At 35.3% G+C, this 23,644-nt stretch overlaps 1 protein-coding gene and 1 pseudogene across 8 annotated transcripts in view; both read left to right on the top strand.

The window, feature by feature from the left end:
- The window catches only part of STXBP4 (syntaxin binding protein 4), a 158,071-nt gene that overhangs the window by 19,127 nt on the left and 115,300 nt on the right, over positions 1-23,644 (top strand). For 4 of the 8 annotated variants that reach the window (XM_041724126.1, XM_041724128.1, XM_041724125.1 and 1 more), the window contains 4 exons: positions 9,411-9,517; positions 9,924-10,143; positions 11,124-11,202; positions 17,075-17,169. In XM_041724126.1, coding sequence (XP_041580060.1) covers positions 9,411-9,517; positions 9,924-10,143; positions 11,124-11,202; positions 17,075-17,169 — 501 coding nt within the window. The remainder of the gene's footprint in view (positions 1-9,410; positions 9,518-9,923; positions 10,144-11,123; positions 11,203-17,074; positions 17,170-23,644) is intronic. The other 4 variants (XM_041724131.1, XM_041724130.1, XM_041724127.1 and 1 more) reach the window with 2 other exon arrangements.
- LOC121474393 lies at positions 22,675-22,797 on the top strand (annotated as a pseudogene).

The following is a 23,644-nucleotide window of genomic DNA, read 5'->3' as shown; positions in this document are numbered from 1 at the left end:
TATTTAATCATGGTTAGCTGCCTGATTCCCCACCATCACCCCCTTACAAATGCGTGAGTGTTCTCTAAGGGCAAAAAAAAAAAAAAACCCAAAAAAACAAAACAGTACTGGGTCAGTGACCAAAACACCATGTTTCTTTGAAAAACACATTCAGGGGCACCTGAGTGGCTCAGTGGTTGAGTGTCTGCCTTCAGCTTAGGCTGTGATCCCAGGGTCCTGGGATCGAGTCCTGCATCAGACTCCCCCTTAGGATCCTGCTTCTCCCTCTGCTTATGTCTCTGCCTCTCTCTCTATGTCTCATGAATAAATAAATAAAATCTTAAAAAAAAAAAAAAACACACATTCAGAGTTCAAACTTGGAGCATCTTGACACGTTTTTTCCAATTGAAATAGAAGGAAAGATCCTCCCAGCTCTAAGTGTTAGAGGCAGCCTATTGCAGGAGAACAAATCCACTAGGTCCTGAGTTAAAGAAATATGAGAACTCCGAGGTCCTTTGTACCCCACCAGCCAGTACCGTATCAGTCTGGAGTCCTCAGTGTTCAATCTTAGACTTTTTTCTGGCTTAGACACTTCTTTGAGCTTTATGCCCACATACCCAATTGCTTAGTCAGCATTTCCATTTGGATCTCCTTAAGGCATCTCAAACTCACTAAATCTGAGGCAAGACTCATGATAGTCACACCACACCCTCATCTGCTCATCTCTTCCCAAACAGAGCTTCTTCCTCTGTTCTCAATCTTAAATGACATCTTCCACTTGCATAGTCAGAAAACCTGAAAGCATCCCAACTATTTGCTCTCCCTTAATACCCATACCCAATTTATTAACATGTGCTGTTGACTTTTTTTACTCTATAAATATCTCTTGAACCCATTAGTCTTCTTGACCTCTACCACCATCACGTAGCTTTTTTTTTTTTTTTTTTGAAATTTTATTTATTTATTTATGGCAGACACAGAGAAAGAGGCAGAGACATAGAGGGAGAAACAGGCTCACTGCGGGGAGTGAGATCCCAGGACCCTGTGATCACGACCTGAGCACAAGGCAGACTCTCAACCACTGAGCCACCCAAGTGCCCTCCCACCCCACCCCCGCCTTTTTTTTTTTTTAAGATTTTATTTATTTATTTATTTATTTATTTGAGAGAGAGAAAGCACAAGCAGGGGTAGAGTCAGAAGGAAAGAGAAAGAAGCAGAAGCAGACCCTTGCTGAGCAGAGAGCCTGACATGAGGCTCAATCCCAGGACCCTAAGATCATGACCTGAACCAAAATCACATGCTTAACCAAATGAGCCACCCAGGTGCCCGCATCACATAGCTTTTTAACTGACCTCACAATAGCTTTGTGTGCTCTTATGCACCATGTATATCCACCCAACCCCCACCGCAGCCTATCTTACTAATACTCAGTTGCCTGCAAGGCTCTGTATAACATGACCTCTGCCTTATACTTTTCTGACTCTCCACTCTTATGCTTCCAGAGTGATAGTCTTTCAGTTCCTGGAAACTCTTATTTGCTATTCCCTCTTGACTGGGAACACACCCATGCCCTTACCACCATTGCTTCCAAATATCTATTCAAAGACTGATTCCTAAACAATGTGTTTTGTGCCTCCAGTTTAGGTCAGATCTTTTTTCCTACATGTGCTCCTTTATATCACCTATCTCAGTTTGTAAACACACATCCGTATCTGTCATTGTTTTATCAACTCTAAAGCATAAGATAGTATGTTTTCTAAGTGCAAGGATTCTGATTTTATTCACAATGATATCTTTCATCCCCAGTGTGATGCCTTGCACATACTAATTGCTCAGTTAATATTTATGAATGAATAATCCCTTGGTCATTCTGTCATCTTTCTGAGAGTTGCTAATCTGCCTGTTTGGTATTCTACTGCCACCATCTGGCTCCACACCAAGTACTTCTCTTCACTGGCCCATTGTGTTAGATTCTGGACACGAAATTTCTTTGAAGTTTTCAAACGTTTTTGTTTGGTTTTTCTGCTCTTAGTATAAGGAAAGCAAGCAGTAATCAAAAGCTTTTCTTCAAACCTAATACTATATTTCATATTTAATTTAGCTGATTCTATGACATATATTAAAACACGTACATATAAGCTCTATCAGATGAGTCTTACAATCAATTTCATAGCGTAATTGTCAGCATTTTCTTCTTTTAGTGATACATAAAATAATAGTGTATCTTACAGTCAGTGTCATCTTAAATATGATAAATAATTCAGGACTTTTTTTTGGGGGGGGGTCAAACTCCATAGGTAAAGACAATGATCACACAGACATAGATACTAGTGGCTAGTCATTGTTCACAAAGGATTGCAGTAGGACATATTTATTTTTCAGAGGAAATGTATTTTCAGAATATGCTGAGCATATCCCTGGAACTGGGACCAAGGCCTCCGGTGTAAAGAAACCAGTCCCACTGATGAGAACTAACGAAGTAGTGGTCAAGAAGGTTTACTTTACAAGGCACTCTTTTTTCTCCTTTGCTATTAATTATTTCTGTCAGAGCCACTTTAATTTCCTCAGACGGTTTCCTGGCCCTGATTAATTTATTGTGCATTTATTATGTACCTGGCACTATGCCAAGGAGACAACCATGAAAAGACATGGTTCTGGCCAGCTGAAATAATCAGTGCTGTTAGTTTGGAAGTTGTTGAGTTAGTCTCTAATGGGAGAGAAAAAGATGTGTAAACAAAAGGGACAGTACAAAGTAAGTAATAACAGAGGTAAGTAAAAAGTGCTTTTGGAGCAGAGAGAGAGGAACAAGTAGTAATTCCAGGCAGTTGGGACAAACTTACCACTGAGAACTTGTTTGCACTTGACTGTGAAGTTTGAGTTTATCAGAGAAGTGGTGGGGTTGGTGGTGGCATTCTAGACAGGGATTAGGATGTGTAAAAGCATTAGGGTTCCGAAGACCAGAGCTGGTTTGAAGAACATTTTCTGAGAATAGAATGAAGAATTTATATGATGAGGAGAAAAGGTAGATGGTGAGGCCAGAAAAAACTGGTTGTGGCTAGTTTCTTGTGCTGGGTTTGGTAAGTTAAGGAGATACAGCTTTTCCTATGCATGGCCAGCCATTAGGGTTGGGGTTTTTTTTGTTTGTTTGTTTGTTTGTTTGTTTGTTTGTTTTAATTTTTCCAGAGACGGGGAATAGGGTAGAAGGAGAGACAGGTTCCTCACTGAGCAGAGAGCTCGATGTGGGACTTGATCCCAGGACCCCAGCATCATGACCTGAGCCAAAGGCAGTCACTTGACTGACTGAGCCACCCAAGCGCCCCTACAGGTGAAGCAAAAGGGCTTGGTTCTTGTCTCATGGAGTCCAAGAATGAATCTTGTGGACAAAGGAGAGCAAGTAAAGCGATAGAAGTTTATTAAGCAGATACAGAGAAAGCTCTCAGAACTGAGAAGGGTCCCAGCAAGGTTGCCACTGAGGGCTTTTTGTCTGGCCTTTTATGAAAAACCTGAGTAGGGAGTGGATGGCCTTGAGATTTCTTTTGCCATCTTGAGTGAATGACATGACTGTTTTGAGTCTCAGTGATTACAGGATAGATGTCAAAGGAAGATACTTCCTCATATTTTGGAGCTAGAGGGCCACATTTATGTCCTTACCTCATTTCTGTTGCCTTATCTCTATTGCATCTCAGTGTCCTTGGAATTTGTGGGAGCCTGACTCTGGGCCTTTCGCTTATCTTTCCCTGCCTAACCCCATATGTCCCTAACTCAAAATTTTTTTTTTTATTTTTTTTTTCCTAACTCAAAAAAATTTTAATTTGAGAAGTAACAAGATTAAATTTGCCATCAGTGTGAAAATTACAACAGGCATGAAATTTTGATTCAACTCTCCTTTATTTAACACCCACAGTGTGCTAGGATTTTATGTATTTTATTTAATTACTAATAGCAAGTTTGTATGACAGGTATTTTATCTCCACTTTACAGCTAAGAAAATGGAGTCTCTGGGGCTCCCTTGCTCAATGGGGAACATGCTTCTCCCTTTATCTGCCACTCCCCCTGCTTGTACTCTGTCTCTCTCTCTGTGTCAAATGGATGAACAAAATCTTAAAAAAAGAAAAGAAAAAGAAAATGAAGTTTCATACAGATTGCGCAACTTGTCTAAATTCACATTAATAACTGGCAGTAGAAGAAGTTGACAGTTCCTGAATGTACGGAAAAGGAACCAGAAGTCTTGCAGGAGAATTCCTTAGTATTTAGGAAAAAGAGTTCATTAAATCAGAGTCAGGCTGTATAGATGGTATGGTAGTAAGCTAACATGTTACTTAGAAAACTATATAATGGTCATTATAAATGAACAGCACTGGTTGTTTTTAACAACTGTTTAAATGGTCAGGAGTACTTTCAACATTTTTGTAAATGTCGATATGAAAGAACACAGACTATGAAAGTGCTTGACATCTTGCCTGTCGTGTTGTACATTCACTCAGTAACTGCTGAATCAGAACCCAGACAGTGTGGAAGAGGCTTCAGCATGTCCCCGAAGTTAGTATCTTCACATATGCATTTATCCAACTAGGGCAGGATTCACTGGTTTGAATGCCAGACTCTTACAGAAATAGCTTTGTTTGAGTTTGCAGGTTCTGACTTTTAAACAGGTTCAGAAATTCACATGATCAGCTAAGATCTTGTTCTAGGAGGCAAAGGAAAAAAACCTACGATGTTAAATACTTTTTAGAAAGAAAAAAATACATATAAATACCAGAAGCCTTATTCTTCCTCTCTTCTCTGACTTGTCCTGCTGGAAAATGCCACTTCAGTACACTGGTGTACTTTAATATTAGATACATTATATTGCGTTCATGAGAACTTTTTCTGCTGTGCCGCTAATACCGTACAGTCTCAGAGGAGAATGTGGGAGATGGTAGATCAGCTGAAACCCTACTGCCTACCTCTGTTTTCTGCAGCCTTTTTTTCTGGAACCCTGACAGCTGGCTGTGGTCTGTATAAGATATATGGACACAGGAGCTGAGCTACCTCAAATAATTTTAAATTTAGTTCTGTATTTCTTGTGGATGAGATTGTGTGCCTCCCCCCAGCCCCTTTCTCTCTAATTGTTTATGAACACCTGGCTAGCAAGTGTAGAGCTCAAATTTGTATTCAGGTCTGTCTAGCTGCCAAACCTCATGATCTTTCTACTTCTGTCCACTGCCTCAGAAGACTCCTGCCCAAATGAAAAAAAATTGACAATATTTACTATTATTTACTATCCGACACTCGATTCTAAAAAATCCTTTCTTTCCTTGTCAGTGTCCTTTATATGCTTTGCTCTAGTGAAACGGTGCTTTCTTCATTTTCTCCATTTTTTTTCCCCCTAAATTGTTGCTAGGCTTTGTGATAGAAGTGAATAATAGTATAGCCATTAAATTTCAGCTTTACTTTAGTAAAGGTGATTCTAATAAGGAATTATTTATTAGGTTCCAAATGGTCAGAGCTAGATTTAATAATGATATTTAATTTTATTTCTTTCTTTTAAAATTAGATTAAACATTTCTCTATTTGACACTTATTTCCAATACAGTTTTGGAATATGGAACCAAAATATAATTCAGCTAGTTAGACACATTGTTGGGCCAGATGTTATAAGCTCTGTTTATTTTGGGAAATGGAAAATTTCTTTTCTATTTTATCTTTTAAATTTTTTTAAGTAGGCTCCATGCCCAGTGTGGGGCTTGAACTCATGACCATAAGATCAAGAGTTGTATGCTCTACTGAACTGAGCCAGTTTAGCACCCCTCGTTTCTTTTCTATGTGATATTTGACACATGTAAATGAAGCATAATAATAGAATGAATACCTATGAATCTGCTTAGAGTTCACCACTTAAGAAGTAGAAAATTTTACAAGCTACAGAGGCATTCCTTATCACATTCCCCACACTCCCCACCCTTCCTCTTAGAAATAAGCACTCTAGGATTTTGTTCATTCTTCTCCATTATTAGCCTTATCTTATTGCCTGTGGCAAAAAGGTTGTTTCTCTTGTTTGTTGCCATATCATCTTAACCTTGAATAAATAACTGCTGAAACTAAAATTTTGTGTATCAAATCACAAGCCAATGTACGTGAGTGACTAAGTATGTCTGGGTAGAGTTGATTTAAATGCATATGTAACCAAACTCTAATAAAGTTTGGGCCCAGGCAATATAGAACTGTGTTTGTAAAATCTTAACAAAATCAGCATTTTCATTTTACTGAATATGTAGGATCCATATGATGGATACTCCCTCCATACTGCCAAGTTTTTTCCAGAATTACTATTGTGTTTTACTCCTTATACGTTTATCAGTGGAAGGGGGGGAGAAATCATTTGTGAATATAGCAATCGGGTTGTGTTCTCTGACTTTGCTAGTTATATTTATAAAATATAAATTTCCAAATATCTTAAAATCAAATTCCCTTTTTCAGTTTAATTTTTTAAATGTTTTTAATATAGAAGGGTCATAAAGTCATGATGCATTTAGATGATATATCTTTTATATACTATTTGAAATAACATGTTTCTATAAAATTTTTTGATAAATATTTTATATTTATTTATCTTCCTATATTCAGTGTTAGAGATAGTGTGGAGGCCGAGAAAAATTAAGGCCATCCCACCTAAAGTTTAGCATTAGCACAAGTTTAGGCCCCTGTGAATAAGAGCTGAACTTTTTTTTTTTTTTAAAGATTTATTTATTTGTTCATGGGAGACACACACAGAGAGAGAGAGAGAGAGAGAGAGAGAGAGAGAGGCAGAGACACAGAGGGAGAAGCAGGCTCCATGCAGGGAGCCTGATGTGGGACTTGATCCCAGGACTCCAGGATCACACCCTGGGCCAAGGGCAGGCACTAAACCACCGAGCCACCCAGGGATTCCCCAAGAGCTGAACTTTGCGGGGGGGGGGGGGGGGGGGGGGGGGGGGGGGGGGACTGCAGAATTCCTCAATGTCCTCTGCAGGGAATCCCATATCAGAAAGACAACAGAGCTCAGAATTGCCCTCAGCAGAGAATCCCATATCAGAAAGACAACAGAGCCTATTCCCATGGTAGAAAGTCCCATATTAGAATGAGAACAGAGCTCAATGCCCTTGAAAGCCCCATATCAGAATGTAAACAGAACTGAGAAATTCCTCCACCCCTTTTGAAAATCCCCTAGACCAGCCTATAAAAAACCCAGCTGTAACCCACTTTGGGGTCCAAGTCCCTGCTCCACTGTGTCAGGTATACTTGGACCCAAGCTCGAGCTTGCTAATAAACCCTTGTGTGCTTGCATTGGTGTCGGCTCCTTGGTGGTTTCTCGATTCACAATCTTAGGCACAACAATAGCACTGAATGTCTTTATTTATTTAAGGTTTATTTATTTGTTTGAGAGAAAGAGAATGAACAGGGAGAGGAGCAAAGGGAGAGGGAGTCGTAAGCAGATTCCACATTGAGTGTGGACCCAAACACAGGGCTCAATCTGATGGCTTGAGATCACAACCTGAGCCAAAACCAGAGTGGGACACTTAACTGACTGTGCCACCCAAGCATCTCTCAAAATTATTTTTTGTTTTTTAAAAAAGACATTTAGGGGGTACCTGGGTGGTATAATCAGTTAAGCTTCTGACTCTTGGTTTCCATGTAAGTCATGATCTCAAGTTCATGGGATCCAGCCCTTTAGGCTCCTGTTCAGTGGGGAGGCGGCTTGAGATTCTTTCCCTCTCCCTCCTCCTCCCTTCCCATCTGCTCTCCTCACCATGCTCACTCTCTAATAAGTAATCTTTAAAAGCTACTATTGTTATTTAGCAGCAAAGTAATGAAATCACCATTATTATGTATATGGATATACAGATCAAAAATCAATTATCCAAGGGATATATCTTAAATATGGCTTTGAAGAAAGATACTTCCTTGAATTTGTGGAACTTCCTTAAATGCCAGTAGGGTGAAAATCTAGCTTTTTAACCATATACGCTTTTTCCCTAGTTATAGAAATAGTGCTTTCTGTCTTTGTGTATATAAATGATAATTGAGACATTGTCTTAGGAACTGAAAATGAAGAGAGCTCATTCTTTTTCCACTTTGAATTAAGAAAAAAAAAAGGTGAAGACTGAGAAACCTATCAAACAAATCCATTAAATATTTTTTTTAAGATTTATTTATTTAAAAAAAAAAAGATTTATTTATTTATTCATGATAGAGAGAGAGGGGCAGAGACACAGAAGGAGGGAGAAGCAGGCTCCATGCCAGGAGCCCCACGTGGGACTCCGTCCTGGGACTCCAGGATCACACTCTGGGCCAAAGGCAGGCGCTAAACCCCTAAGCCACCCAGGGATCCCCCAAATCCATTAAATCTTGTAATCAATAGACTGTCTTACCCAGTTAGGCTAGTTACAGCCAGAGCTGGATCTTAGCAGACAATGTAAGGCAACTGGTTATAAGTGGTCATCATTAATAGGAGATGACTAAAGCTGTATGTATAACCAGCTAGGCCTGAGTCACTGGAGGTACAGCAGATCCAGTAAACAGCTGAAATATGGGTAGGATCAATCTAATTAGGATCCTTGACTAATTTTAAGTCTTACAGTGGAGTTAACCTTACCAATTTGGTGGGATGAGAGATTCAGGAATGCTCAGAAACTAAAGTGAGTAAGTGAGTAAGTCTTGTATTCTGAAATAGGCTAGTATTATTTGACTGACTTTATCACAGAGTCAGAGCTATATCTATCTCATAGTACCAAGCTTTAATTTTTTTTTTCTTTTTAAGATTTTATTTATTTTTTCATGGGGGGAGGGTGGCGGCGGCAAAGACACAGGCAGAGGGAGAAGCAGGCTCCATGAAGGAAACCCGATGTGGGACTGGATCCCAGGTCTCCAGAATCAGGCCATGGGCTGAAGGCAGCACTAAACCGCTGAGCCACCTGGGCTGCCCAGTACCAAGCTTTTAAAACAAGTCTTTTCCTGGTGTACCAGGCTATGTCTTCAAGTATGTTTTCAGGATTTTTCGTGTGCAAATTTAGCTCACATGTACATGAGACTGTCCCATTCCATTCATGTATATAAGCAAACCAGGCCTTAGTTAAAATTAAAACTTTTTGCTATCGAAGTTCTTTGTCCAAGGTTTTCTTCTTACTCTTTTTTTTAAAATATTTATTTATTCATGAGAGATATATAGAGGGAGGCAGAGACACAGGCAGAGGGAGAAGCAGGCTCCCCACAGGAGCCCGATGTGGGACTCAATCCTGGAACTCCGGGATCACACCCTGAACTGAAAACAGACGCTCAACCGCTGAGCCACCCAGGCGTCCCCTTCTTACTCATTCTTTAAGAGACTGTTCACTAATTTTTTTCTTTGGTTTAGATGCATCAATTAGTTTCTTTTAAAACAGTTTCTTTATATGTATTACTACTTTTGTTAGGATGGACGTTTGAAGCCAGGAGATCAACTTGTCTCAATAAACAAGGAATCTATGATTGGTGTATCTTTTGAAGAAGCAAAAAGCATAATTACAAGAGCCAAGTTGAGGTAACTATCCTATCCATAAGATAGATTGAGTTAGCATGTTTCCTCAAAAATAGTGATTTAAGAGATTTAAATACTTTAGACCCTAAAATAAGTATGTATTTTTAAAATTTACTTATTCATTTATTATTTTTAGAGAGCATATGCATGAGTTGGGGTAGGGGGAGGCAGAGGGAGAGAGAGAGTTCCAAGCAGACTCCCCATTGAGTGGTAGAGCACAATGTGGGGCTCGATCTTACAACCCTGAGATCATGACCTGAGCTGAAATCAAGAGTCAGATACTTAACTAGCTGAGCTACTCAGGTACCTCCTAAAATAAATACATTTTAATAATACTTGAACATTATCTTAAAACTCAGTTGTATTGTATCTATACTATATCCATAAAATTATTTCTTTTTAATGCTAGGTCAGAATCTGCTTGGGAGATAGCATTCATAAGACAAAAATCTGATGGCAGTCATCTAGAAAATCCATCTTGTACATCCCTTTTACAAGCTTCCGGAGAATATGGACCTCAAGCCTCGACATTTAGCCTTCTTCCTTCTCCCCCTGAAATACTAATTCCAAAGACCTCATCCACTCCCCAAACTACAGATACCACTTTATCTTCTTTTAACATTAGTCAGGTAATCTTAACATTTCTCTGTATATTTTTGCAGTCCAGAAATCCCCCATATGTTTTTATGTTTGTAATATACATGTGGAATTATAGTTTTGATAATGTATTTAAAAAACAATTGGTATTTTCTTGAAAGTTCTTTTTTTTCTGTTTAAGACTTTTCTATTGTGCTGTCAGTAGTATAATTTTTCAAGTCGTGTGTCTTTTGTTCAGAAAGACAGGATCAGGAATGGCCTCACAAAGATATGTCGAGGTGTCACTCAAAACTGTTAGGAATGTCATATTTATTTTCAGAAAGTCTCTAATATGGTTTAATTTATTACTATTTCTGTTTTCTGCTTGACTGAAGACAGGCAGTCTTCCTTTTGTTTCTTACCTCTTTTCCTGTACAGTGAAGCTAATCCTAATTACCCAGTGTAGGTGGATATGGTTCCCTTATGTGTGCATGCTAATACCTAGTTCACCCCAGTACAATCACACAGAAGGGGGAGTTTCTACATCGAAATTGACAGTTGATTACTAATTGCTACAATGCCTTAACAAATCAAAGATAAAATAGAGCATATACTCTTAAAATATTATGTTAGCACTAAAGCAAAGTAGGAAACTCAGGTTGGCTTTTCGTTAATGGAATAAAATTTATCAATGGTAATTTCAGTTTCAGGTATCTGCTAATAAGATACAGAGTGTAAGATTTTGTCAGCCCCTTATACTTTTTTATTTGGGGTTATAATACCTTTTCAAAGATAAGATGCATGGTCTTATATTTTGCTTTTCTTGGACATGGTAGAGCTGAAAGCAGTTGTTACCTTTATTTCTGAAATGCTTTGTTGGGAGATAAATATACCAAAATTTTAGAGATCTCGTATTTTTTGGACCGCTGCTTTAATCTCTTAAACCATTCTTTTTATGTTAACGTGAGCTTCTAGTCTGGTCTTTGACCTACTTTGGAAAATGACATTTCATGTTCTTCCTTTTCTTTCATAGATAAAAACTGGATACAAGAAAACAGAACAGACTCCAATTACTTCTTCAGAAAACAGCCCTGCGGATATGTCTAATACAGGTAAATGCACATTTAATTCCTCTTTTACTGTTATTTCTTTCAATTACCCTTTCTCAATGAGGAGTACATAATGTGACTTAATAGACTTTAAAGAAGGGTGCATTATGCCTTTTTTCCTTCAATGAATAAAAGAGCAAAATGAATGTATTGTTCAATGGTCCCTATTAGATTATGTCTTTTATTAGAAATTTTTCTGAACAAAGAGTTTAAATTTTAAGATACATTATCATAATGGTGTCTATGAAGCTGTAATAATCAATGAAGTGTGGATATCAAATCATGTAAACTCTTCTTAAAATCAAGATTAGGTTGCCTTGTCCTTTTAGTGAAATACTGGTGAGGTTTATTAAATGCACCTTACAGAGAAATTATAGATGGGAGCATAGCTTAAGAAAAGATATATTTGGGTTTTTTTTAAGAGATTGTATAGATATAAATTAAAAAAGAACATCAGTATTATGAATTGAATATTCTTATCATCACCATGAAATGATTTACTGACTTTTTAAAACAATAAAGTATTAATTAAGCCACCCATAAAAAAATAATTTTTATCAAACAGCAAAATATCTATTAGTGGCTCAAACATCAAGAAAAAAGCCTTCCCTTTAAATCATGTCCAGAAATTAAATACAACAATAATAAAAAAAAAATCAGTGCATATAGAAAGAAAAAGTTAATTACATGTCTAAAAATTATAATGCAAGGTGTTACCTGTATATTTTAATTTTTAATAGCATTAATCTCTATCAGAATTGCAAAATAAAGACAAATTAGCCTGAGTTACATAGTATCTTAGTCCATTTGGGCTGCTGTAACAAAATATCACAGACTAGCTTATAAACAACAGACATGTATTTCTCACAGTTCTGGAGGCCGGAAATCCAGGATCATGCTGCTGGCATGGTCCCAGTGAGAGCCTTCTTCAGGTTGCAGACTTCCCATCATGTCCTGACATAGGGACCTGTAGGGTCTGTTTTATCAGAACATTACTGAGAGCTCCACCCTCATGACCTAAGCCTCTTGCAGAGGCCCCATCTCCTAATACCATCACCATTAGGGGTTAGGATTTTGACATATGCATTTGAGGAGGATACAAACATTCAGGACACACCACATAGGCAGTACACTTAACAGGAATTTATAGTGGATTCCAGAGTAGTTTCCTCTGATTTGGAGCAGTATTTACCAGAGGGTTGTTAGCAAGCTCTAGCACAAATTACATGGCCTTTTACTTAGTGGGATTCTTTGACTCTTAGAAACTTTATTAGTATATCTCCTTTACGTAATTTCCATTCTCTTGATGTATTGTTTTTATTTTAAACTTATGAACACATGTGAGAAAAAAAGATAAATGAAAGATGCAAACAATGGTGAGGATACATTTATGTAACATATTTTTAATTTTGAAAGTAATTTAACTGCTCATTGCTTCTCTTAGTCTTTTATTAATTTAGTAAGCTTTTACTGAGTCTTGTCATGGACAAAGAAAACATAGTTCAATGGGAATTATGAAGGAATTAGGATATTTTCCATGAGATACTTAATAGTCTATGGTGAAATGAAGCATGGGGTTAAAAAAAACTTCATTATTCAGATTAGAAAGCATATATGTATGTGTTTATTTTATTGAATAACTACCATTTGCAGTGTTCTCTGTTAACTAGAGCAGGGTGTGGGTGGTTTCTGTACTCGAAGGAATATACTATCTTGTCACAGTGTGAAGATGTGAACAAAGTGTGTAAGGAAAGAAGTGGCCCATGTGTGGTGTAGGGAAGACACAGGCTCTGAATGCAAATGTAGAAAGTTCATTTCTTTGCTCCTAGCTTATTAGCTGTGTAACCTTGAAATAGTTGCCTCATGGATCTTTATGAGTATTAAGTGAGATCATGCATATGAAGCACTTAGCATCGTAATGGGTACATAGCATATGCTCAGTAAATTTTGCTGTTATTATTGTTAATATCACAGAACCCACTGACTAGAGTGTAGCACAGGTGATATTCCAGAGGTTGTTTGTTTTTGTTTTTGTTTTTTTAAAGATTTTATTTATTTGTTCATGAGAGATACAGAGAAAGAGAGAGAAAGAGGGAGAGAGAGAGAGAGGCAGAGACACAGACAGAGGGAGAAGCAGGCTTCCATGCAGGGAGCCTGACGTGGGACTCAATCCCGGGTCTCCAGGATCAGGCCCTGGGCTGAAGGCAGCACTAAACCGCTGAGCCAACAGGGCAGCCCTAGAGGCTGTTTTTAGAGCAGAAACCAAAGCTCCCATCTTTTAATTCAATTTTTCATCCTCCCCTCGTCCTCCAAACTAATACATAGGAAAGAATTTGTCACAACATGCAGAAATTTCTTAGCAAAAATCAAACATCAGATCTTGAAAGAAGTGGTAAACGTCAATGGTTGGATGAAAGAGATCTTCCTAAGTGAAGGAAGCACCATGAGCTAAAGTATAGAACAAAGGATGAGCTAGATGTCAGGTGACTGTAGGAGGCAGATCTGATTAGAGCAGAGAGATCCCAGAGTAATGAATAAAATGTAAATTCTACATCAGTGACTAAAAGAAACAGTGCTATACTTTGTAATAGGAAAATAATTTACTGAAAAATATATTTGAGTGAGCTGTGTGAAAAGTAAATATTAAAATGCAATTAAAACAACATTTTTCTAGGGTAAAATTAGCATTGAGTTAGTCCTATTTTTTTTAATTTTCACATAAATGTGGTAGGCCAGATGTTTCTGAGGGAAAAAAAAAATCAACTCTAAATTATCTCTAGGTAACTTATATACATTGTGATAAGCACTTAATTATAGATTGTTCCCAGATTAGACCCCTAACTGTCACATCTAAACCCCCTTAGCCAGTTGGTATTTATTCAAAAAATGTAAACAAGTTTTAATGTTAACCTCAACAGAAATAAGCTGAATTAAGGGAAATCTTACCCCTGTTCCCATCTCAGAATTATTCCAAAGTATAAAACTGGTTAGAATTTTGAAATCTACATAATACTTGAATATGTTTTTAATCTATTCTATTATATAAATTTCTGATTCAGAACTCGGAGTTGTTTACTATTGCTATAAGCTGACTAATGCATGAGTTTATAAGTGAGCTAAAAGCATACTAAAGACATTCCTAAAAAAATTGGTAAAGAATTATTGCATGAAGAAATATTATCATTACTTTAACTTTACCAGAACGTGAACTGTAATCCTCCCACACTAAGGTTTTATAACTGAAACAAAATAGTGATGGGGGGAAAATATCCATGAAGGGTTCACCGTATAAACCAAATGGTTTTGATCCTGTCCTCTTAAAACATTCCCTTTCTTCTCCTAAAAAGAAGACTAGAAGAGAAGATCCAAGAGAATAATAAGCTATCTTTTGAAAATCCTCACTCCCCCAGAGAGGAACAAATCAAGAGCTTGAGGCCAGTGTTGAGAGGTGTCACTGGCAAATGGGGAAAGCTGTCTGTCTATGAGCAGCTTTTCAGGTCAAGCTACTCTGAATCATCAAAGCATGCCAGATTTATGCACAAATCCTCCTAAGGTTTGGCTAAAAGGTATAGGTTTAGGGGAGGGTTGACTGAAAGAAAGTGAGATTTTGTTAAGCCATGATTGCATGTTGTTAAATCGGAGGTTAGTGTAATTTTACATGAAATCCCCTGTCTAAATATCTCTCTTTGTTAATATTAACAATATTCAAGGGGTCCCTGGGTGGCTCAGTCAGTTAATCATGTGGCTCATCATCTCAGCTCAAGTCTCCATCTCAGGGCCGTGTGTTCAAGCCCCATGTTGGTCTCCACACTGGGCATGGAGCCTACTTAAAAACAAACAATATTCTATAGTGTTTATAGTAGTTTTCTGTGATTCCTTATTTTACCTTTACAGTACCTGTAAGGTGCACTATTTTATTCTACAGATGAGAAAACATGGTGAAAGATACGGACAACATTTAAAAAATAATGGCTTTGGGAATCACAAGAGACTAGGACCCTGACATGGTCACCTACTAGCTGTGTGATCATAGACCAGTTTCTTTACCTTCTGGAGCCTTGATCTCTTCATCTTTGGGATGGGAATAATAACACTTATGTTATTATGGCTATAGTAAAGCTTAATGAGTTTATCTATATGAAGTACTTAGTGCCCTGCCTGGCTAAAAGTAAGCATAGCTAAGAGCTGATCTGCTGTTATTTCCACTGCTACCATAGCAAATTTTTATGCTTAGGTGTAAGAATATATATAAGTGAGAATGCATGCCTCAGTATGAGTGGATGCCGTGTGTTTCCCCCTTTCCCTCCCACCCCCCAGTCCTTCCACATACTTAAAATTGAATTGAGTAATTCACTCCCAGGTTAGGATTATTGGTCTGAAATCATAATTAGGCTAGCTTGGGTCCACCTAGTATGTGTTCCTTAATTGCAGGTCAGGCACCAAGCTGAAGGTCATGGTCAGCCCTCACAGATCCAAACATTAAAGATGAAAAATAAAGTTTGACTTCTCTGTTCTTTGGTCTTCTGTACCACTCTACTCCATGCTGATCTTTTGTGTCACACTGTAGGTTTGGCACAGAATTTTTCTTAAGAGGAAAAAAAATTTATTTATATATATATATATATATATATATATATATATACATACACACACTATTTTTTGCCTCATGGCTAACAATTAGGTATCATGATGACAAAAGAGACTTTGCTGCTTTTATCAGAACTGTAAAAATTCAAAAAAAAAAAAAAGAACTGTAAAATTCTATTATACTAAAATCACTCTTTCTCAAGGTTTGACTCCATTTGAAGCTAAAAGTCAGTAACCATTTTTTTTTTATGATCTTGACACCTATAAGCTATATTCAAGATTTTACATAGAATGTTAAGGATGTGTTAAAGGTTTAGAGGAAGACTATTTATTTTCATATGCGCTTCTTATGTTCTTAAGAAAGAGAATGCAAATCATTTTGTACTTAGAGACAGATGCTCTGAGAAATTAAAAAAAAAATTAAAACACTGCATAAAGATGTGACATTTCAAAAAGTTTTTTCTCTTCCTCTTGTTTCTATGTAGAACTAGTAAAATATCATTTAGAAGTGTATTTAGAATAGTGACAATTTAGATACAAGGATTGACATGAATTACAGGAATTTGTTTTACAAACTGCAGCATATTAAAGCAAATAATTCTTCAAGGTCTAATCCCTTGTTGGCATCTGTTCTCTTATTCATGTAACAAGGACAAAGGCTCATCTAACTAATCAGTATAGGTTGAGAAGGTGTTAGGATTAAGTGAGAGGTATAGGAAACTCAACTCTTGGAAGTCCATCTATGCTCCTTGAAACATAACCTTAATGTAAAGTAAGAAATAGGATTTTGGATTCCAGAAGTTCCTAGTGTGTATCATACTTTATGCACAAACTTGAAACAGTTTGCAGTTATGAGTTTTTCCATTGTACCTTTAGAACTCATGTAACAAAACCACTTTTGCCAGTGAAAGACATATCTTTTTGAATTCCTAATATGATTTTACTTATTTCAGAAGAAAAAAGACTTCACTTTACAATTAGTAAGGCATTGTAATGATGGGGTAGTGGTGAGATGTATGTTTGTCTTTTTAAATTAATATTTCCGTGGGATTTAATGTGTAATTGGACATTCTTTTTATATTTTATATCTTTTAGTGCTCAAGTGAAGCTAATTTATATGATACATTTTAGATTTAAAGAAAAAAAAAATCATGAAAACAAAAGTGAAATCTGCCAACTGATTAGCCAGAATTATTTTTAAACAGCAGGAGCCCAGAACACATCCTGTCAAATGAAAAGTTCTGTTCCAATTAAATTTCCAATTAACATGCACCCTGTTGTCTCTTAGATATTGCCCCTGCATGGACTGATAATTATGGACCACAAGGAAAGAAGATTTCCCTAAATCCCTCTGTTCGCCTTAAGGCAGAGAAACTGGAAATGGTAAATACTTTAAGTTTCCATTTTTCTTCCATCAAACAACAGTAAGGAAGTGTTCTCATTCTTTGAGAGGATAAAGGAAAGACTGAAGCCATTACTTATTTGCAATTAAATGAATGGCAGTTTGGGTTTTAGTTATTTATGTTTGAGTTGAGCAGCCAACTCATTCGTACAAAATAGAAATAAAACTTTTTGTAGCCTAAATTGACACCAAATTAATCAGTTTCCTCCTATGTAGGAATAAGACAAATGTGATGTAAAAAAAAAAAAAAAAAAGACAAATGTGATGTTATACAATGTAAAATTAAAGGAAACGGAATGAATTATGACCAAGTAGAAAAATGTTTTAGAGCTTTTCCTATCAGGTGACCTGGGAGCTCACCACAGAAGTATGCAGGTCCATAGTTTCTACTTTCCTGTCAGTTTTCATGGATAATCTCTTTTACATTTTAGAGAGAGTTGAAAATGCACACTACAATAAATAACACATTGCATTTATTCCCATATTCGTACCTTTGCAATCCTACAAAATATACTCTTTCCAGAGTCAACCTGAATCTTACCCAGTATTCATATCCTAATTCAGTTGCAATTCCTGTGTCCAGATTTTGCTAACTATTATCATTTGGGCCGATACTGCCTTATTTTGCACATCTGTAGCACTTAACATCACTTTGTGGTACTATACTATCGTTTTTATATTTTGTTTTGACAACAAGATAAAGTTTCTTCACAACAATATCCAGTATACCTACCACTGTTTAAACACTTGACTTGAGCTCATTAAACTTTCCAGTTAATTAGATACTTAAGATATCTCCTTTTAGGTTTTCAAAATCCTGAATGTCTTTTGCTAACTTGTACTCTCTTTTTATTGGTGGCTAAAATGTAAGTTCAGGATGGTGCCAAGGTTTAGAATTAGTTAATATTAACATTTTAAAAAAAAGGGTATTTGAGGTTTAAAAATGTCTATAAATTCCTACAAAATAAGTTATTGTTTTTTAATGGTGTTGCTTTAATATGCATTTCTAAACATCCAAGATGTAATACTATTTCTCCAGGTAAGAAGAAAGTTATCCAGCTAATGACTTCACTTTGCAGCCTTTGTTCCTTTATTTGGTTTAAATTTTCCTAGCATGTGATTTTTTTTTAAATCTAATTAATTGTCTTATAGATATGAAAATCATCTACATTTGTATTGATTCTGAGAAATTTGAATTGTTGACTCAGAATTTCCGGGTTTTGGTCCTCCTTTTAGCCTAAATAAATTATTTTTCTGGAAAAATAAAATGGTAGTTTTACAACAAAGGCAACCTACATTCTGTGTTAATTCAATTCATCTTCTTGCTTTTAGTCAGAGTATATTTAGGGACTTTATTTAGTAGAGCATTCTTTTGTTTTCAGAGCTTGAAATGGTATCTTAATAAGAATTTTTTTCCAAAATCCAAATTAGCTCCTCTCTACCCAGATACTTGTTAAGCTACTCTTCCTTTTTTGTTTGGTTACATAATAATGTAGTAATATTTGTATCATTCCATTTGAAATATTTCTATTTCAGTTGCTACTTTGTAAACAGATTCAATTTTCTTATCTATTATATTTTTAACATACTTTACTATTCAGTAACAGAAGGCCAATGTGATCAAATATTTGGAATGAAATAAAATTTGCTTTTTCTTTTATCTTCTATAAATATATTACATGTAGCATCTAGGAAATTTGTGTTATAATAAGATTTCACAAGGTAAAGGTGTTGACTGATCATGTGGTTATTAAATAATTAGCCTACTTGGTACCAATTTTTAAGAAACACAGAGAAGTTAAAATTTACTGAAGGAAATTACCTGTCAATATATATGTATATATGGCATTGTCTTCAGGAAATCCCGTTTTACTAGCCTAAGTAGACAATTTTGTATCAGGATATACTGAAAAGTTATTTCTAACACTGAACTACTTAATTCCTTGTCTGAAAAATGGATTGCCTCTTTCTACAAATACTCTGAGGATGATTTAATATACAGATATTTAAAAATAATTTCACCATAGTTATTTTCAGTGCTATATTTTTTAAAGCATTTTTATGAGTACTATGGGTCTCATTAATCCTAATGTTAAACTTATAAGTAGGCATGGTAAATACAGCAAATAGGTATAAGTTTATTAGCTGGCTTAAAAACCAAGAATTATTGTGCTTCTATGCTATCCGTATTTTTGTACCTGAGAAGGATGCTTTGGAATACAGATGCCATTTCGCTGATATTTACTTTACCTCTTGCCATTTCTGTAACATTTGAAGAAAGCTGTAGTGAGCGATGGCATACCCAGTGTCTGATTACAGTTAATGAGATGTTCTTTGTATTAGATTGGGCAGTATGTGACGAATATTGTAAAGAAGTGACATTTTAAAAATTCATCATTCAGACATTAGAAAGAGCTAAGGCATTTATTTGTCCAATTAAAAAATTTGCATTTTGTTTAAGGTTAAAAGATGACATTATTTATTCAAGAAATTTTTGGAACCTGTTTTTTGACAAAAATAAATTGTTTCCCATTTAAATTTATGAGCTTACCTCACTGACATGCTGTATTCATCCAGAATAAATCTCTAAGTTTGGCTATAGATCCATTTCCATTGTAGCTGATTGCATTTTGTAATTTTATTATTACTTAGTATGATAATAATGACATCTTGTACCTTCTGTGATAGATGTTTTGTTTGCATTGCTTTTGTAAAATTGTTTTTATTTCTTTGTATGAAAATATCAGTCAAACACAGAATGGTTATATTGTACATATACAGTTTAAAGAACAATAAACACACCTGTACCCAACACCCAGCTAAGAATCAGAATTTGTGATATTGCCTGTTTGTTTCTTCTTGATCATATACTCCTCTCCTCTAAATTTCAAGTTTATCATTTATATGCTTTTGTTTTTTTGAGAAAGAGAAAAGAAGAAAGAGAGGCAGAAGAGAGGGAGAGAGAATCTTAAGCAGGCTCCATGCCCAGCACAGAGCCCAACGCAGGGCTCGATCTCCCGACCCAGAGATTACGACCTGAGCCAAAATCAAGAGTCGGATGCTTAACTGACTGAGCTACCAGGCACCCCTCATTATATGGTGTTTTAGGAATTGATTTACTAAAACATTATGAAGTCAGTGTTTGTTTACCTTCAGTGGTACTTGAGGTATTGCCAAAATTTTCATTTCTTTTTCTCCAGTTCCTAAAAAAACGCATGGCTCATTAGTATCTGCTCAGAAAATAATTGTTGGATTGGTGAATTGTTTTCTAAAGTAGTTTTACACGTTTTCATTCCCACTAGTCTTAAGTAAGAGTTCCCATTGTTCCATATACTTTATAATTAATTTTAATTATAATGCATTTTGATTTATTTCTGCCATTTTATTAAAATAATTTTTTTGTGCTTCTTACAGCCACTTCTTTCTGCCTCCCTCTTTGTTGTATTCTTTGGTTTGATTATGTTTGACTATCTGGTTGGTGGGTTTGAATTTTACTTCTTTTCCCCTAACTTACTTAGAAATTATGCTTTCTTTTGTTATTTTTTTTTTAGTGATTACCTTAAAATTTTAACATGCATATTTAACCCAGTGGCAAGTTAATCAAAATCTTCACGGTTCTTTTTAACATACAATGCTTTTATGATACTTTAAGTCTAATAAGCCTCTTCCAAACTTAAATGCTTGTTATTGCCTAGTGTTTTAACTTGAGTTGAGACATTATTTCTTTGTTAACTGTGTCTTTGCAGCCATCTGCTACTTCACCACTGAGCTTCTAATTTGTTATGATCTACCTAGTATTTTTATAATAATATCTGGTTTCTCACTTTTATTCTTGATTCACTTTTTTCTTTCTTTTTTTTTTTTTTTTTACTTAAAAAGGATAAACAAAATGTATATACATATAATAGGTTAGTATTGGGCTATAAAAGGGATAAAGTTCTAATACTTGTTGGAACATAGATAAAATTTGAAACATTAAGTGAAAGACGCCAGACACAAAAAGCCGCAAATATGAGTCTATTAATATGATATGCCCAGAATAGGCATATCCATAGAGATAGAACACAGATTAGTGGTTGCCTGTAGCTAGGGGCAAGTGACTGCTAGTGAGTATAAGGTTTCCTTTTAGGGTGATGGAAATTTTCTAGAGTTTGTGGTGATGATGCCCAACTGGTCAGTATAGTGAAAGCTTCAAAACTATGCACTAAAATGATGAGCCTTGTGGTATGTGAATTATATCTCAAGAAATCTTGTTATTAAAACAAAAAGTCACATATTGATATATACAGTATGGTACCATTTATACAAAACTCAAACTATTTTTAAAATATTCATCATATATTTTTTAATATTAATTAGTTTGTTTGTTTATTTAAAGTAGGCTCCATGCTGGGCGTGGAGCCCAACAAGGGGCTTGAATTTGTTCTTGAGATCAAGACCTAAGCTGAGATCAAGAGTGGGATGTTTAACCAACTGAGCCACCCACGCACCTCATCATATATATTTATAAAACCGTGAAATAATGGTATGCACACATGCCTGGGAACTGTCCATAAAGAACTCCGTAAAGAGAATATAAAAAAGTAAAAATGCTAAATATGCTAAAACAGTGAGAAAATATTTATAACACACATAACATAAAATATTGCTATCCAAAATATTTTTAAAAGTCCTACAATCAATCAAAAAAAGACTTACCAATACTTTTCCTGAATATACACCCTAAAGAAAGTTGTATGCATGTGCTAGAGTAGATATGTATAAGAATGTTCATTGTTGCATTGCCAGTAAGCAGAAAACCCCAATGTACTGGAGGATGGATGAATAAATTGTGACATATTCATCTAATCAGATATTTATCATTGAAAGTAATGTGCTGATGTTACAATAGCATATAATAGCATGGATGAGTGATGAAACCACACTGTAGGGTGAAGAAAGCAAGTTTCAGAATTCTATATGCAGCATTTTTAAGCTGAAACATAGCAAAACAAAATAACGTTAGAGGTACCTATGTATGTGACCAACTTTAAAATAAATCACGTGGGAATGATAATCCCACAGTTCAGTAGTAGTTACCTCTTGTAGAGTAAGACAGAAGTATGTAGTGACATGAATTCAGCACTCTTGGCAGTTTTATAATTCTTTTTTGTTGTTGTTGTTGTTGTTTTTAGTTTTTTTTAGTTTTATAATTCTTAAATGGATTCATGGAATTTTTATTTTATTGCCCTCCTTTACATATTAGTTTTTAGTTTATATCAAATATTATAAAATACTTAGGAATATTAACCAAATATATGACAGGTATTACCTCTTGGGAGTTCAAAAGGGACTTACTTATACAATGTTTGGTTACATTCAAAATTTGAAGTATATATACTTGAATGCTAATGCACTATTACAGCAGTTTTAAAAAGCATACAAAAGATGTTAAAATGTACAAAATAGAAAGCTATAATATATTGATAATTTTAAAAGGCATTACAAGCTTTGTGCAGTGGCAGTATCATAGCCAATGAGGTTTATCCAAGGTGCGATTATTGCTAATTAAAAGGCATACAATGCTGTATATAGTATAATTATTTAATTATTGTAATAAATACATAATTTATGTATATTTAATATATAGGTGCTATAATCATAGAAAAAATGTAGAAAATTATACACCAAACTGCTAAATAGTGTTTGTTTTTGGAGCGGTAGTTCTCAAGGTTGGGGGTGCTTTGTTTTTTGGGTTTTTTGTGGGGTTTTGTCTTTTTTTTTTTTTTTTTTTTTTGCCTTAGATGACATTTGGCAATGTCTAGAGACATTTTTTGTTTTCGTATTTGGGAGAATGCCACCAAATTAGGAATCACTAGCAAAAAATACTTCAAAAATATGTATGAGAATTTAAAACATATTGCTAAGAGATTTATGAGTCAAAAACATCACTAATAAACATATAAAAGAAGTTTAATCTCACTTGTAACTAGGGGAATTTAACAATGTACTGTTTCATATTCAACATATTGACAAAATTTAAAGTGTGAAAACAGCAAATGCTCTTAATATAGAAAACTAAGAGATCTTATACTAGTGGTGTGTGTAAATTGCTACAACTAGTTAGGAGAGCAATTTTTCAATATCTAAAGTTGACTATATATATATGTATATATATATATATATATATACACAATGCATGTGACTCAGCATTTTCTCTTCTGGGCATATACTGTAGAGAAAATTTCACACATCCATACAAGGAGATATGTGTGATGTTTTGTAATAAAATAAATTGGAGCAATTATAAAAGCTCATCAATCAGAGAATGTTTAATTTGTATTCATACAATGGGATACCATTTAAACTAGTTTCACAGATAAGAATATTAACCAATAATCTTGAGGTAAAAATAAAAATATAAATATGTTTATAGTATACTATTGACGTAAAATTTTAAGTGCACAAAAGTTCATA

This window comes from Vulpes lagopus, chromosome 12 (assembly GCF_018345385.1).
Source record: "Vulpes lagopus strain Blue_001 chromosome 12, ASM1834538v1, whole genome shotgun sequence".
NCBI lineage: Eukaryota > Metazoa > Chordata > Mammalia > Carnivora > Canidae > Vulpes > Vulpes lagopus.
Note: the sequence above shows the minus strand (reverse complement) of the source record. Positions and strands in the feature narration are given on the sequence as shown.